Here is a 17,909-nt window from a genome sequence, read left to right on the forward strand (position 1 = left end):
GACGTAGCGGTGATTGAGGTAGATGCAGTGGCCACACAGGAATTTGTGAAAGAGGTAGTGGCCAATGTCATAGAAGGGATTGAGAGAGATGCCAAGGAGGACTTAGCGAAAGAGGTAGAGGCAAGTGAGGTAAATGGGAATGAGGGAATGGCCAAACAGGAAGTGGCGGAGAAAGTTGAGAATGTTGTGGAGACAAAGAAAGAGGGAGAGAATTGTGTTCAGAGGAAACGCAGGAATAGGAAGCTAAGAAGGACTGAGATGAAAGTTCGGGAAGTAGAAGAGATGAAGGTAAACGAGATTGAGGGAAAGGGGAATGATGGAGAGCCCAAGAAGGAAGTGGCGATTGAGGTAGAGGTAGCGGTGATTGAGGTAGATGCAGTGGCCAAGCAGGAAGTGGTGAAAGAGTTAGTGGCCAATGTCGTAGAAGGGATTGAGAGAGATACAAAGCAGGAATTGGTGAAACAGGTCGAGGCAATTCAGGTCGACACGATCGAAGAAAAGGCCATGCAGGTCTTGATCAATGAGGTAGATACGAATGAGATAAAAGGCCAAACAGGAAATGGCAAAAAAAAGTTGAGAACGTGGTGGAGGAGATAAAGCAGGCAGGGGCAAATGAGGTTGAAGCATATGAAGTAGATGCCATCCAGGAAGTGGCAAAAGAGGTAGAGGAGATTGAGGGAGAGGCCAAGCAGGAGGTGGTTATGGAGGTAGAGTCGAATGAGTTAGAGGCGAATGGCGTAGAGGTGATTGAGGTAGAAGCAGAGGTAGGGGCTATTGAGGTGGAGGAGAGTGAGGCGATTTTGGTAGAGGCGAATGATGTAGAGGCAATAGAGGTAGACGCAAAAGAAGTAGGAGCTATTGAGTTAGAGGCAAATGAGGTAGAGCTGAAGGAGGTCGACACGATTGAAGACGATACAAAGCAGGAAGTGGTGAATGAGGAAGGAAGATGTGAGCAACCTTAGAGGGCAGAGAGTGTTCAGGAAGAGAAGAAAGAGATTAAGCACATCCCATCTTCTAAGGGAGAGAGAAAGGACAGTTTCTGGCGTTGGACTTGGAGCTTCCTGTGCTGCACACGGCAGCTGGAGAAAGATGAGGAAGAGGAGAATGAACGAGGAGGAGACAGAGGGAAGGAGCGCCAAGACCAGCAGCTGGGAAACAAAAAGAAAGAAAAGTGGTGGAGACTCCGCAGAGGGATAAACTAGCGTGTTCTCCCAGACATAGACATTGAGATGTGGTTGGATGGACATGGATATTTATATATGTATATATATTTAAGTTGTAATAAAAACGTACTTATGTTTCTTGAACTCGACTTCTGGTACAAAATATGTATTACCGAAGCTATCAACAGAAGGTTTGTACAGGATTAACTGCACTTATGGCCAATGTTATGTCGGGCAAACAGGACGAATGATCAGCACGGGACTAAAAGAACATCAGATAAATATTAAATACACGCGTGCCAACAAGAACACTCAATTGATAATGTTGAAGTTCTGTGCAAAAACTAGCTACGACTGGCCAAGACTAATTATAGAATCTGTCGAAATTGAAAGAAAGAAAAATAATTTTAACCATTTGGATAGCTACTAACTTAGTGCTGCGTGGAAGCAAATCATCAAATAATACATTGTGTAAATGCATGTCTATACAGAGTACCATACTTTAATAGGGATTACTGTTGATACGACTATTTTAATACACAATGGACAGGAAGGACAAGATCAAAGGGCTCGCAGAAGTGTGATCACCACATCTATGCCTCTATTTTTAGGAACGAAACATGTGGACTTCTCCACAAATCTGGCTGTCGCCTGATGAAGCTAGTTGTAATTACTGGCGAAACGTCGTACTCAGATTGTAAATCTTGTGGCTTGGCTCGCCAACACACCGGTGTGCTGGACTAGTGACAAATTGGCATGTTCTGTTTACGTGATAACCCTTACTAGATGGCTGTGCCAAGTGGTGCCGGGTTTTAATGACATTTATATATTTACGTGATCTAACCCGATTCAGTTGCATGCAACCAAGTTACACTCATCGCGCAGGTATGGGGCCGCCTCAAGAAATGCTTGTAATCGATGTATTGATGATGATGCACCATGGTCCCCAGTCTCATACTGATCCCGAGACTCACGCAGTCTGTGCACTCCCAGCTTGTCGGTGAGCGCCGGGTACGTGGGGTCGGCGCCCACGCACACGGCCAGCAGCCGGTGCACAATCACATCCGAGTATCTGTAACGGTACAGGGAGACAACAACAACAATATTCACATTTGTTGTAGCCTCTATTTAATATGAAGATTAAATTTACAGTAGATACAGGCTGCGGTATGGCCACGAGATGCCAACGGAGCAGCGGTATTAATCCACCAAGCATTCATTCTGGTGGATCTCAGCGGGTTTCACGATCCACCAGAAAGCTACGCAAACAATGACTCAGATGGATTTAACGCTGTGATAGAATACTGTACTCTGGACATACCACGTTCTAGCACCATCTGCTGGTGGAAATTATCTTTGTTAATGTATGAATTTAATTCTTTGTTGAGGATTTTTTTATTTGTCATCAGATGTAACGCAAATTGCTGCCTGCTCATATCTGTGTTCTTATTTAAGATCCACAACAAAATCGTTAGCGATCCATGGCAGAATTGCAATTCACTTTTGGCCGCCGCTGCAACACGGCAATGGATTCTTGATTCTGCACGTGGAACACTGTCACCCTCCTTGTAGGCGTTGGTGTTCTCCAGATCCTCTAGTTTTTCACCAACACAAGCCAAACAACCATTTAAGGAATTGGCCAAACTTCCCGTTTATAGGACCTTTTAGAAAAATAAGTCAAAATCTGAATCTTTATCATGGAGAAATCCGATTCGCGATAAAAGCTCTTTTTGACAGATGTCCAGTAGGTAGATGATAGGAGTGCTAAGAATAGGAAAGGTAAACAAATCACTAAAAGTAAATAATAGAAAAAAGATATACAAGTTGTATGTTGAACTTCATTCGCACCGTACGTAGCCAACCGTGCTAATCGGAGGTGTGCCGTAATGACAAGTTAACATTGCATAAGTACATCAATTAATAAATAAATTCCTAAACTTGGGAAAGGCAGCACAGTCCCAGACCACACCAAGACAACAACATAGTCCCCTCAATAATTGCGAAGGTCGATTTCACGCGTGTGCCTGACGCCAGAGCATGTCACCGTCGAATGGGCGATGTGAAGTGGGTGTAGCTGGCGGTGGCGAGCCCGTAGTGGTGGGTGTCGGGCTCCATGCCGGAGCAGAAGTAGATGGCCTGCATCATGCAGCGCGTGGCCAGGATGCGCAGCAGAGTGTTGAGGTATGATGGCGCTCCCGGCACCGCCGCCCGGTCCAGGGACTCGGCCAACGCCTTAGCCGAGTCCACCTGGATCTCGATGTTCTGCGCAAAAAAATCGGGCACACCGGCGTTTGTGAGGTGACTATCCCGCACGTGGCTTGTAGTTCAGTGCTGGGGAAGCAGCAAGGGTTGTGGTGTATTGGAAAGAAAACGTTATTCAGCGCACTTCCTGTAGGCATTCAGGTTTCCATAACCTGGCTTGCCAGAAGGCAGTACAGCAAGTGGATTAATCTACATCTGGCACAGTGCCTGGCTGCCTTCCAGCGTTGTCTGTGGTTCGTCACACCTTTTGAGTTGTTCTGCCTCTAAGGGCGAGTGGAAACTATACGGCTACATCTCAAGATAAAGGTAAAAGGTGCAGCCCTGCAAATGCTCGCTCAGGCCAATACTGACATCGTTTCAAGACACCTCTGCTTCACAGTAGGGGGTAGCACATTCCCACCCATTTTGAGCATAATGTTCATCACAATAAGTCGACCTGATATTTCAACATTTCAGTGCTGGAATTTATCTAAAATTAAATACAGTACTACATTTATCGTGATGGTTTTTTGTTGCTTAATTCTGTGGAGTAGCTGGGAAACGAGCCGAGTCCTTCAACTCCCTACACTTGATAACATAGTATGTTCAATGCGGCTGCTGGATTTTGAAGCCAGGGTCCCAGCTGTAATCTCTGCGTCATAGGGTGACCCAGGTGACCCTTGCAAATGAGACTATTATGGTCTCTTGAGTTCTCACCCGGTTAAACCAAAAGACCTCAAACAAAAATTTGAGCCACCCGGCGACCTCTGAATTCCTTGCGAGGAGGATGATATTGAAGTTAGGTTAACAGCAATCTAGAGACAGTAGAACCCCTCTTAAAGACGGTAATTGGTTCCACGAACCCGAGCATTAAAGGATTTGGTCATTAAGCGAGTATAGGAAATACGTGTTAAAAGCTTAATTCGGTCCGATAGCATCGAAAGTTGTTCACCCAAAAAACGTACTTTATAATATTTAAACAATGGATATTAATACAAAAAGATACTAACGTTATAAACACATCATATTAAAATAAACACTGTTAATAAATGCATTAATTCATTTTGATTTAAAGCTTTCGTGACTGCAGGGATTCATATTCTTGGTTCTTTCGGTAAATTCACGTGGAAGGGAAACAATAAAATAATAAAATATAAAACAATAAAATTATCACGACGTTTCGACTGCAACACAAGCAATCATCATCAGGTGTGAAAACCACAAGAAAATTTGAAAAAAGTGGCGATTATTTTAACGTTAGCACCACGGAGAGAGATTTGATAAACCATTTCGGGTCTTAATTGATTGATCACGCTTAAGGTGGCTTTCAGAACGCATCCATTATTTTTCGTCTCCCCCCTCCTCTTTTCCGAACATAGATGGACTCGTCCATCTGACCAAACTGTCAAATCTCTCTCCGTGGTGCTAACGTTAAAAATAACTGCCGCTTTTTTTCAAATTTTCTTGTTGTGGTTTTCACACCTGATGATGATTGCTTGTGTTGCAGTCGAAACGTCGTGAGAATTTTATTGTTTTATATTTTTATTATTTTAATGTTTCCCTTCTAAGTGGCATTACTTCATATTTACTGTACCTACAACAGCCCGTCGTTAACAGAGAAATGGTCGGTTAAGCCTACACATTGAGCTCTATGGAGGCCTGTTGTTAAGCGATTAGTTAACAAGGGTGGTCGTTAAAAGGGGTTCTAATCTACCTTTGATTTCGCCGCCTTCACCAAGATGTCGTAGTTGGAAGGCGGAGGCGCCGGGTGGCGTCGGAGCAGCGCACACTCGGGGAATTCGCCTACGATGCGCTCCGCCACGGAGATGTTGGCGAGCAACATGAACTCCTCCACCATCGAGTTGGTCTCCCTGTGTACACGCACCAGTTTCCGCCACCACAACACATCAACCACAAGGGTCAAGAATCTTTATCTTAGATTATTTTGCTGATAATAAATTTCCCACGTGATAAGCCACTTTGTTCAGCTATCATTTGTGGTCAGGGTTTTACTTGGTATGATAAAAAATAGTTTAGTTGTATTTGTATATTTGTTTAAGTTATTTGTTTACCTTTCCAATACTTTGCAATCCTAACGTGTGCTTGTATTGTTTGTTGTTGTAACGTTGTGACCTGCCCCAACTGGACATCTGTGAAAAAAGAGCTTTATAGCTCATCGGATTCTTCCAGTAGAAATATATATTTTGATTCTGATAGAGAGATCTGCACAACAGTCGGATTGCAGTCATGGGAGGTGTCTTGTTGACAAGACTCACTTGAGTTCCTTGGTCTGCAGGTCGATCGGGTCATGGGTTTCGCTGTCCATGTGGAATCGGACCTCAGGGGATGCCAGAGTCAATGCCCTACGGGTGGAGAAGGGACATGAGCGATTATCATGTCCAGCCAAAACAACACAGAATCTTAATATAAGACACTTCACAAACTCAGATATTTGAGTTGAACATGCACAGCTCGTTAAGTCAATCCACTGCTGGATGAGGGCCGCCCCATGTCATGCGGGTCGTGGGGTGGTTTTACCGTACTTAACCGTGGTGGTCAGTACGCGTTGGCAAAGGTGGGGGAGCACAGACATGGGAGCATTAAGTAGAGTAAAACAATTTATGTCACTGCATTGTCCTCTATTGCCCACAATGTAGCCCCGCAGCAGCCTGTAACACTCCAATCTAAAAGCATGTTATTAACCAGGTAAAACCTTAACTTCTTTATTGTTGCCTTCATTTCCGCATCTCCAGCTTCTTCAGCCTCCCACCCCCAGCCCCGCTCACTTCCCCCCCCCCCCCCGGCATTTTGCCGTGCTCGCCCCTTTAATCCCTCTAGCAGCACCCCACTTCCCCTGTCCCACACCCCCCCTCTCTATCTCTCCCCCCTTGCTCCCCCCCACTCTCTTACCTATATAGCCTCTTGTTACAACAGCCCTTTTTTGGCCACTTCAGCAATTGTTTCTGGCTGTGGTTGTCCCACCTGAAGAAGGACGCTTGTGTTGCGCCCGAAACGTCGTGATTTAATTTAGTTATTTTATTTTATAGTTTTACCTACGTGACTTTACTGAAAAAAAAACAAAGAGTATGAATCCTGTAACACTTGTTTGTGCATGGTATTCACCCAAGCCTCATGCATCATGGGGTCAAAAAAAGCTACAGGTGCAGCTTTGCAATTGCTTGCTCAAGCCACTGCTGGAAGAAGGGGGCTCCCATATGAGGGGGCCCCTCTAGAGATACACCCTTTTACAGTCCCTCTCAATGTATTTTAGCCAACTCTTCCACGCTGGCCGGATGTCTTAGAAGACACGGGAGTAACCACACTTTACCGCGCCACAGGCGACCTGCCGATCGACTAAATGTGGTGCACCCATTAATACTGCTCAGCGCTCCAGAGGCGGTGGAGGGGATGAGGATCTTGACAATGAGTTACCCGTTTTGAATGCGCCTCTGCTTGAGGATCTTGGCCAGGGAGTTGAGGCCACGCAAGCTGCTGGTGACTGGGTCCTTCCGCCCGGCGTCGTCCATCATTAGCTGAGCCTCTGCGTACGTCAGAGACGCCTGCGGGGATACGATGAACACACCACGGGTGAACCATGGGGTCCTCGCAATTACACAATGCCCACGCCTGATCCAAGCCCAAGCCAGAACTCAACAGATGTCTACGTGGCTCCCGATGACCACTGAGGGTTACGCTCACCCAAAGACAGCAAAATTGATATTTTTTTAATTCTCAAAGCTGGAATTTAACCATATTTTGTGCAATGTAATTTGGTGGTATTTTGTGCAGTGAGTTTAACACGTAGGCTTTCGTGACCAATATCATCCATAATACAGGTTTTTTGGGTTAGATTGTGTAAATACATAAATGTGTCGTTAAACCCGCCACCACCCGACACAGCCGACAGGTAAGGGTTGTCACATAAACAGAACGTGGCCAATTCGTCACTGGTACAACACAGCGGTGTGCTGTACTCGTGACGAATTGGCATGTTCTGTTTACGTGACAACCCTTATTAGTTGGCTGTGTCGGGTGGGGGTGGGTTTAATGACACATTTACATATTTACACGATCGACCTAAAAAAAAACCTGTGTTTTGTGCAGTGATTGTTGACTGGATAGAGACCATCAACTCACTACTTTCATGTCCTACCTCGCACCTCCGATTAGCACAGTTGGCTACGTACGGTGCAAAAGAAGTTCAACATATATACTACCACTTGTGAACCCGGTTCATCTCGCTACACTTGTGAACCCAGAGGTGCAAGCTCAACGCTCTGACCTCTCAGCCATCCGGAAACCTCAACTGCACTAACATAGCAAGGCACCGATACAATACACGTGAAAGCAGACGAGAGTTTTACAAAAACTGAACGTCTGCGGGGGGGGGGGGAATCACCTTGGAATTGATGATGCTCTTGGTAAAACGTGTGCTCACGATCTCAGCCTTTGGAGTCATCTCCCATATGCACGAGAACACCAGCCTGCACGCGCACAGCACATGCACCGTCGCCATTCACCGTCGAGTGGCGGAGTCGTCGTCATTGGAGTGGTGCAGGGTGTTCACTCAGGAAAGCCTCGCAAAGTCTCGAGACTCTTTTTCAGGAGGGTCTTGCCAAGTTTTTGGTAGTCGAGTCATTCTTTCAGCAGCGGGATGTTTGGCCAATACCGGTTTGGGTTGTTACAAATTACTCAACTGGAATATATATGTAGCAACCATTGTTCGACTGCAAAAGCTTTGCAGTACCCTCCCGAAGTTATGAGATTCAGTGAGGCTTTCCTTGGTTAAGGATCATAGTAGTAATAACACGTTTATGTTAGCGATGAGAGGAAACCTGATAACCCGGAGTCAACCCATGCTAAATAGGGGGAGAACATACAAAATCTACATGGAAAGGCAACCAAGTCGGGCATCAATCCTAGGCCATTCTTGCTGTGAGACACGTGTTACAATTGTGCCATCCTGGTTTGGCTGCTTATGTATGTACACATGCTTGTGTGGATCTGTACAATGACACTTTATCAGTGCCACGCATCATGGGATTGCATGTGCACCTGGCAACAACGCACGTTAGCTGCTGAGTATGGGTTGCAATGTGCGCACTCGCGAGTTCACAGTTGTTGGTGCATCTCACCGGTCGACGTTGGATCTCAAGGAACACAGGTTTGAGCTCAACAACTCTGGCACCATATCAATCCTCTGCAGGCGCACAAACACATAAATGCAACCACTTCTCTGTCAATAAACACAATCTGGCAAATACATATGCACCAACTCAACGAGTGTTTTGCAAGCAAACCCACACATGATTAAGTCACCTGCAGGTAAGTGTTCAGCAAGGGGATGTTTTCGCGAATGCCACTAAAGATTGTATGGGTTTTATTTAGAGGAAATCTGATGAATCCAGAGGAAACCCATTCACTAACAGGGGGGAGAACAAACAAAACTGCAAGCAAAAAGGCACAAGAGTTGAGTAATCAAACCCAGCGTCTCCTTACTGCAAGGCACGAGTGTTACCACTGCGCTGATAGCCTGCCGCTCATGATGTCACGGTACATCATATGATAAGAAATCCACAAAAATCACCTCGTTTAAAACATCATGAGAGATATTTAGCATTGTTGTTGCATATTTTTTTTTATTATAATTCATTTTTAAGTTATCGTTATTCATACGGGAAGTACTGAAAAGCACACAAAAAAATGTGGTGAAAATGTCAAATACAATTACAGTTGTGGGGAAACTGGTACCGCGATGATCGTTACATCATAATATTTTACATCATGTCGTAAAGTTAAGAATGAAAGGATGAAATCGTCGGGTCGTAAAACACTTGATATTGTGGCAAGAAGAAATCCACATCTCTCCTTCTCACACAGGTAAACTGTGGTACCACGCAGAGATGCCTCCTCATCCAAGGCATTCCCTGGCTGGATAAAGTAGCTCACATCGGCGATGTGTACCCAAACCTAGAACACACATTAACACACCGTCACCACCCTCACATGCATGGATGTGTAATGACAGGGTGATACCTGCCGGCCTGTAAGGGTAATTAAGGTTATAGCTGCATTACATAATGCCTTATTATGAAGGGGCGTATCTGGGGTAAAGGTCAACGGCGGAGTCAGTCGAGAAGCTCCGGGAACCATCCCGAAGGACCTAGAAGGTTCTAGAAAGGGGGCGTGGCCAGAGGTGGAGCTTGGCCACTCAAGGCAGATATAAAAAGCACCGAATCAAAACTTCGGGGCTGTTAGCATGGGGTCTGGGTCCTGGTTGCGTCGCTACCGTCGTCATCTCTTCGTCTTCGACCACGTGGCTGGTTCTTCTGCAAGAGCAGCTCTGTCTCCGCCGCTACGCTCGTCAACCAGCCAGCGTAGCTACGCAGGACGGAGATGGGCTGCGTGCTTGTATAGCCTAGGTGTAGCCGCGTTACGAAGTGTATCGCCCTGTGTGCTTTTAATAAATAAGATGCTTTCTACTAGACGTCTGTCGGAAGTCGCTCACTTCACATGCATGCATAACCTCCACCATAGCCACTCCAACCAAAGAACAATAATGTGAAATGAAATGCACACCCATTACTACCTGGTGCATTCATTGTGAACCAGGCATTCGGCCAGTGACGTGGACACTTAGGCCAGTGGGGTCTTAGCCATGGCTTGGCTCAGGCTTGGCTCTCGCGCAACATGCATTGAGATTATTTCTATTATTTTGGCTGCTATAAATGTCCAAATGATGGGCCACTTTGCTGAGCTATTCAGTTGTGGCCAGGTCACTAATCAAAAATAAATCAATACCTCAGTGGGCTTTGCCTGGTAAGATGGGGATGATTTAGTTGTATTTGTTTGTGTTTGGGTTATTTGTTTATCTTTCTTGTACTTTGCACTACTATGATGTTTTTGTACTGTTTGTTGTTGTAACGTTCTCACCCGCCTCTACTGGACATGTGAAAACTAGCTTTATAGCTCATCGGATTCCTCCAGTATAAATATTCTGATTCTAATTCTCAATAAGCCACATCAAAGCAATGCTTAAAACCCGAGCTGCCTCTAAGCATGGTTCCAGCCCTGAGCCTCTGTGTCCCTTGTGCCTCCTCGTATATCTCTGAATGCTCCCATCCACGCTCAGAATTTCCGTGAGCTGAGCCTGAGCCAAGGCACAGCTAAGCCACTCATACATCTTTGGAGGCAACGGAGCAGATCAAGCCAGAACCGAGCCATGTTGAAGTCAGTCCTGAGCCGAGCAGACACCAAGAATACGGGCACTAAGGCAACAATGTTTGGAAACTTAATAACAGGAATATTGTCCACCCCTTTGTCAATCCACTGCAGGATGAGGGCTTCTCCATGCCGTAATGGGTCGCGATTGTCATTTGACCTTGCTTTATTACGATGGTCAATGCAGGTGGTGAAGGGGAGAACTTGGGCAGTTTTTTTAGATATCACTCTGTACCGGTGTTAGCCATGACTGGAACTAAACCAGCTTGACAGGATGAATGTGCAGTGCACTTATCATTGTGCCACTAAACTCCCCTTGTCACCTCCGCTAGCATTGACAAAACCATGAAAGGAATAGGCACGAATTACCGCGACCGTGACCACGATTACCACCACCAAATGAATACCTCGGTGTTCCCATTGTCGAGCGGTTTGCAGTGTAGGGCATCGTCGATGTCTGTGCAGCCTGGAGGATCCACACTGCAGATGGACAACGCACGGAGGTCCTCCCTGCCAGCCTGGTCCTTGTACGAGACACACACAGCACCAGGTTCCACAAAACGCTGCCTTACAACAAACAAAACACAGGGTGAGCCATACATGGGTAAACCAACTTCATTCTAATGGCGTTCTATCTTCTCAATAGGCGACTGAATATTTTGAAAGTACAGTCCGTTCTCCTATAACTCCGCGTGTTTTCATATCGTGAATTAGATATAATGCGATGAATGCATTAGGAAACACATTTTTTTCATAACATGGATGTGAATTGGATAAAAGGCGATCGAGTGAACAGAACTGCGTTGTGCGAGGTAGAATAAGCGGTTATACGGTTGCCTCGGTGTAGCATCACACAAGGCGGGATGATGCTGGATGCTTCTAGATGCTACTCACGTACCCGAAGTCTTTGTTAAGCCTGCGTACGCATCTCACGTGTCCTTGCGGACTGTGCTTTACCCTATATTATTAATTATGTGATTTTTCCACAATTCGGTGTTCTTCAGGAACGCAAGTACAGCGTTATAGGAGAAAAGTCTGTAGTCCCCTTGCTCCATTCATTTCTGTACTGGACCATCTCCACGGCCACTGCAGAGTCCTCCACATCCTGGCTCACCACTTTGATCCGCATCTCTCGAGGCCTGCCTCTTGGGTCTCTGCCCTGGTGCTTCCATAAGTCCGTCGCCTTTCTTCCTCCGATGTGAATTTCCTCTCTTCTTACGATGATGTGTCCGAGCCATCGACTTTCTTTCAGGTCGACGGCTTTTCTATATACGGTCTGCGGTAAAGGTGTAGAGCCCCGTGGCTTCTCGTTCATGCCAGTGCAGCGGAAGGACCTCGACTGGAGGGAGAGCTCCAGAGAGGCCCTCTAGAAGGTATTCTACGCAGGCCAAACATCTTGAAACTGTTGAGGTTTGACAGCACGATGATGATGATGGGGGGTGTTTTCACATTTGTCTATTGTCGGGGGCCTATACGTCGGGGGCCACACGTCATGGGCCACACCAAAGGCCACCCAGGGGCCACGAGTGGCCCGTGGGCCTTGTAATAAAGAACATTGAAGTAAAAGATTCTCACATGCACGACCAAACACACCAACACACCGCAGGCGTAAGAATTGAACTCAATCGATGAATTGACATATCGTCACACGTCTCATGAGTACCTCTGCTGTGATGCTGAACGTGGGAGGGGGCAGGCATGCAAGTACGGCCTGGCTGAAGGGCTGGTGTGGCACGTCGTGCTCCAGCAGCAGCACCTCTGTCTCCGTCTCCTTATCCCCACATTCGCCCAGAGAGCGCACAAAATGGCCCTGCACAAGCACACCGACGATTAGCACGGTTGTCTACGTATGGTACGGAAGAAGTTCAACATGCATATGCACATACGTGGCCAATCGTCACCGGTATCCCTTTTCCACTGGTACATTGGAACCCAGACAGCGCAGAGCTCTCGAGGTGTCTGTGGTCACCCACTGGCTTTTTGCTGTGTCGAACCAGAACCAAACCGTGATATGCTGGCCCCACAAGGCATCCAAATCTATCCGGGGGCCGAGCAGGGCCAGGGGCGGGGCTAGCGACACGTTGTGTGACGGCAGTCGGTACACCACAGGGACGTGGCACCACAGCGTCATCTGCACGTGCCTAGACTAGTTCAAAGAGTTGACCGTCCATGGCATGGATGCGCTTTTGCAGTGGATAAACAACCTGCAGCCTACTAAACCGTGCCAGCCATGGTGCCGCTCGGTTGTGCAGTGGCAAATAGGTATGAAAAGCACAACCACAATGCCAACCTTGTACCTAACGTTCATGATGTAGAATATTAGCCGGCATCTGTTTAAACAAAGATACAACCCAAATAATACATCTTAACAATATATTTAGCTTTTCACCAATTTTTTTTCTCATTGTGTTAATGGTATCACACAAGACAAGCAATCTATACAAACCCTCCGTGGACGACCCACAGGAGCAGACATAACAGAACTACTTCTAAGATCCATTGAAGTGAAATGCAGTCCAAATTGTAGGGGGGCAGTGCTTTTCCAACCACTCTGCCAATCAAAGTAATGTTCATCACATGGCAGTCAAAAGCAGTAGTTTTCTCAGAGATGGAAATTAAACAATCGAAGTGCACGACCAAATTTAATATCGTTTTTGGTACAGTTATTGGTGACTGGGCTGAGACTATCAACTTACAACACCTTAATAACCTAGGTTGAATCACAGGTGAGTTTGCCATGCTTTCAAACAAAAAAATCACAGTGGTGCCAGCTCATCCACCCTGACTTCCAATTCACCGTGTCACCGTTCGTGTTTTGGGTTCGACGGCTGTATTGCATACAGAGCCGCGTGGCCGCGCGTCAAGTGACAGAAAAATGAGCCCGACGATGCCGACCACGGGACGGACGGGTGAGGTGTCACGGCGTGCGGGGCGTCACGGTGCAGTCGTACGTTCGGATAGCGGGAGTGTCGCAGCCAGCCATCGATGCCCACCACGATGCGGTGGGCCTGCAGGGACGCTGCTTGTCTTGTCTCCACCCGCACTCGTGGCATGCGGCGGTCCGCGGGCGTGAAGAGGTGGCGGGTGGCCTGCAACACGCACAAAGAGCCCCCAGTAAGGCATTCAACAAACTGTTTGGGCGAGTGCCGTCAGCACACACCTATTCAAGCTGGTACGGCAAACGACGGGGTGGGTACGGCCAGCACCATGCCCGACCGCCTTTGTCTCCACAGCGCTGATGCTTACATGCCACATCAGATACTCATTTATGGCCGAGTCGACCTAGGGAAGGGCCCAAGACAGGTTCAGACATTTGGCGCTGTTTATTGGTTATGAGCGATAAATATAATCCAACTCGGATCCCAGGATTCGTAGCGCAGCGTGCTAACCGCTATATCACCGCTCCCCACACGTACACACACACATGCAGATCAGCCCACCTCCTTGATTGGGCTGGGCATGAGCATGCCGCACAGCGGCCTCGAGTTCCGCTTGATGATGCCGACCACTTTGCCAGTGGGCCGACGCATCTTCCCACTTTCGGCTTTCAGCTGGAGACCAAAACAAAGGACAAACATCGTGTTGCGTAATCTAAGCAAGAGCGACGACAGCAGCAGCAGCAGCTGGGATAGCACCGGGAGATGACAACGCAAACTCAAATGAGCACTCACCACAGTAGCGTCTCTCTCACACACTGAAATAATGAAATAACTATTTTTTCACCAGCTCACTGCATAACACAATACAATTTGGCTTGAAGGGGAAGGAGCAATCCAAAACAATAGCGCTTAACCTGCGGATGTGGTTTCATGCTGTGTCTCATCAATGTCAATAATGAGACTGACGCTTTGTTAAAATGAAAAAAGATCACAGTGTCCTAGGAGTCCTCCATAAATATTGATAAGTTAAAACAGTTCTGGCGATTGATAGAATCAACCGGAACACGCCCATCAGATACCACACGTTTAAAAACAAAACGCGTAGGCTTTTGCGACCAATATTATCTACAACAAAGGTTACCCTCCCATTTAATTCACAATTTGATGCTTAATCTCTTTGATTCTTTATGATTTCACTTGCAATTGTGATTGACATTTTCTCTTACCTGCTTAGCACATCAGTCACCCTATATGTGTTTAATGTTTACGTAACGTTTTTATAAGTATAACTGTGCAATGATCAGTCTATAAATAATCTGTCCAAGCCAACTTGCACTACATGCGATTTAATATCTAACACTTGTTTATGTTTGTGAAATATTGTCGACTTTTCATAAACCACGGTTGTTTTTGTGCCAATTTCAATTAACTTCATTGCTGTACTTTATTATGTTTTGCATTTTGTCACTGTGGTATGTATGCATGTAGAACTTATTTCGCACCGTACACAGCCAACCATGCTAAAAAGAGGTGCGTGGCAAGGACTACAATCTAAATACAAAAAGCAGTTCTAAAGAAATTAGTTTTCAATATAGAGGCCACCCTGTGACCCAGGTCACTCTCGCAAATGATACGTGTCCTAATCTCTTGAGTTCTAATTAAGTTAATTAAAATAAACATTAAAAAGGAGCTCAGACCGTGGAAGCGACGCCGTGTTGAGCCTGGATATGCATAACAGGTGGTATAGGCTCTGCGCCAAAATGGCTGGCAGCAGAGCGCAGTACAGCAAAATGAACTGTTGTCCTGTCCTTCTATGCTCCTGATCTATGCCCCCCCCCCCTTCACCAACCCGCACCGAAGTATGGTCAAATAACCCCTACGTACATACAAAAATAGTACGAAATGATTAGCACTCCTGACTTGATTTTGAAGTAATGTAATGTAAAGTCATTTAATAAACGCAAAATCAGGCTAACAGCATCTCTAATGTGGATTGTTGTCTGGTCACACGGTGTTCATTATGTTTAAGGTCTCTCTTGAAGTGGTTGAGTCTTTGTTGATATTCTTTGTTTAAACTATATTAAAACTATTTAAAAACTATAAACTATTTTAACTTTACCAGATAAGGACCCTGAGAGCTATATAGCTCTTTTTAAGTGACCTGGCCACAAATGATCGTTCAATGAAGTATCTTATCACATTTGAAATTGATAGCAGCCAAATACTCTAAGTGCATGTCAGATTGTAACTGTGGAGGGAAAAGCCGGAGGACCTGGAGAAAAATCCATGCGACCACGGGGAGAGAGACACGCACACTGCAGGTGTCTGGGTTTGATTTTGGTTCGGCAGTGTTGACGCTCCACTCACCACATCCTCTTCATTCTCTTCTGCAACGTCCCCTGCGACGCCCTCATCGTGCAGGACCAGCGAGGAGGGGGCAACCCAGCGCTCCTCGGGGAACATCTCCACGCACACGATGTCGTCGTGCATCGCACGGTTTAAATGCTGCAGCCCCTGGATCAACACCTGCACGCAGACAAAAAAGATCCCCCGTATAGTCTTAACAGACCACTGGGCCAAGTGCTGTTAGAGAGCAGCATATACAGTAAAACCTTGGATTGCGAGTAACTTGGTCTGCGAGTGTTTTACAAGATGAGCAAAATTTTTAATAAATATTAATTTGATAAACGAGCGAGGGTCTTGCAATACGAGCAGCTTTGTACTGCCGAGCGTCACGTGATCACAACTGATATCCGAGTGCTTTGATATACGAGTGCTTTGGATTACAAACACGTTTCCGGAACGAATTATGCTCGCAATCCAAGGTTTTACTGTACAAGAGTTTCAATACCACGAATAAACAATTTAAAATGTAGGACTATGAGCCCATGAATCTTCTGAAACCAATGATTTTCAGTAACATATGTTCAAGCAGGGCAATTTCTGGACTGTTTTTTTTTCCAACAAAGGGTGAATGTACCTAATTGTTATTTAACGTTACATTTTGGAGGTGGAAATAGAGCATTCATTTTGTTAACAAAGTAGTCACAACCATCATTAGACCTCCTTTGCCAGTACCAAAATATAATAGGGTTTTTCCCCTTTTTTCTGGCAACAAAACTGAAACCTTTTACAAGGAATCATGTGTGCATTAACCACAATACTTGTGGTGAAAATGCAAACAAAAACACACTGATAATATTTGCAATATATGCGTACGCCTTTTGGCGTCCTCTGGTCTCGCATCAATTGGGTCGAGGCTCAAAAGAAAGCCGTCCCTGGTGTGGACCAATCAGTCTCAAGGACAATGCATATATTATCATAATGTGTTTTTTGTTTGCATTTTGACCACAAGTATTGTGGTTAATGCACACATGATTCCTTGTAAAAGGTTTCAGTTTTGTTGCCAGAAAAAAAGGGAAAAACCCTATTATTAAAGTAGTCACAATTAACGTATATACTGTGGTTGTGGTGGCGTAGCTATCGAGTGTGCAGGCAGTGCAACTGCACCAGGACCCACAGGCCGGGGGGGCAGGAGCCAGGCTACGACACCTACGTAGGGTGTAAAAGACGTTCAAAATACAAATATTTTAGCCCAGTAGCTCTTAACCTTTACTGGAGCCTTGCAGTAAAGGTTAAGAGCTACTGCTCATGCCAAGAACGCTATGCAACTGCTTCATTATAAATTTGTTTTTAAAACTCACACAGATACGATCGAACAGCATTGTTCCTTCCAGACGCAGGCTTGTGAAACGTGTACCTCTTTATCACTGTCACCGTCCCCTCGCACCCTCAGAGACCCCTCCAGGTAATTCTCACGACTCGCAAGGAAGGTTCCCTGGACAAACCGGCCGGAGTGCACACCTTGCTGCAGCTGGGACAGCAGGAGATGTTCGGGAAAGATTACCCGGGACTCCACCACATCCTGCACACGTACACAGCACACGCACGGCACATGCACGCGTCAACAACAATTTTGCAACCGCCATCACGTAACGAGACGAAGGATCCAGTCTGATTTATCTCAGAGCAGTACGGCCATCCGTGTTAGAGAACGTTCCACAAAAGTGTATATCATAGAGCTACCTCTAGAGTTTCACCCTTCCGTCTCTGCTTTTTGCTAAATATTCCACGTTATGAATCTAGGATTTATTTGATTGATTGACCATTGCTGGTGAGGATGAGACGTTCTAAAAGGGAGCTGTTTAACACGTATTCTTTTGCGACCAATATTATCCATAATAATGTTTTTTTGGGTAAGAGCGCATAAATGTGTGTAGTTAGCCCGGTACAGCCAATTAATAAGGTTTGTTACGTAAAACAAAACGCGTCAATTAGTTACTACTGCAGCACGCCAGTGTATTGGAGAGTAAACCCACAACACTTACAAATCGAGTATATCGTT

The 17,909-nt window shown here is 45.9% G+C and overlaps 2 protein-coding genes across 2 annotated transcripts; both read right to left on the reverse strand.

The window, feature by feature from the left end:
- Window positions 1-1,675: 1,675 nt before the first annotated feature.
- Window positions 1,676-5,336, reverse strand: LOC116937008 (exosome complex exonuclease RRP44-like). Its single transcript, XM_032944138.2, has 3 exons — window positions 5,119-5,336; window positions 3,208-3,425; window positions 1,676-2,235 (listed from the first exon to the last, which is right to left on the reverse strand). Exons 1-3 carry the CDS (start codon window positions 5,260-5,262, stop codon window positions 2,013-2,015), a joined length of 585 nt encoding a protein of 194 aa, XP_032800029.2. The 5' UTR covers window positions 5,263-5,336; the 3' UTR covers window positions 1,676-2,012.
- Window positions 5,337-12,246: 6,910 nt separating this feature from the next.
- Window positions 12,247-14,318, reverse strand: LOC142906023 (exosome complex exonuclease RRP44-like). Its single transcript, XM_076053395.1, has 3 exons — window positions 14,066-14,318; window positions 13,577-13,714; window positions 12,247-12,435 (listed from the first exon to the last, which is right to left on the reverse strand). The coding sequence occupies exons 1-3, from the start codon at window positions 14,201-14,203 to the stop codon at window positions 12,247-12,249; spliced, it is 465 nt and encodes a 154-aa protein (XP_075909510.1). The 5' UTR covers window positions 14,204-14,318.
- Window positions 14,319-17,909: the final 3,591 nt, after the last annotated feature.

The sequence above is a fragment of the Petromyzon marinus genome, chromosome 61, assembly GCF_048934315.1.
Source record: "Petromyzon marinus isolate PM22_M1 ecotype Great Lakes invasive population chromosome 61, UKy_Petmar_22M1.pri1.0, whole genome shotgun sequence".
Lineage (NCBI taxonomy): Eukaryota > Metazoa > Chordata > Hyperoartia > Petromyzontiformes > Petromyzontidae > Petromyzon > Petromyzon marinus.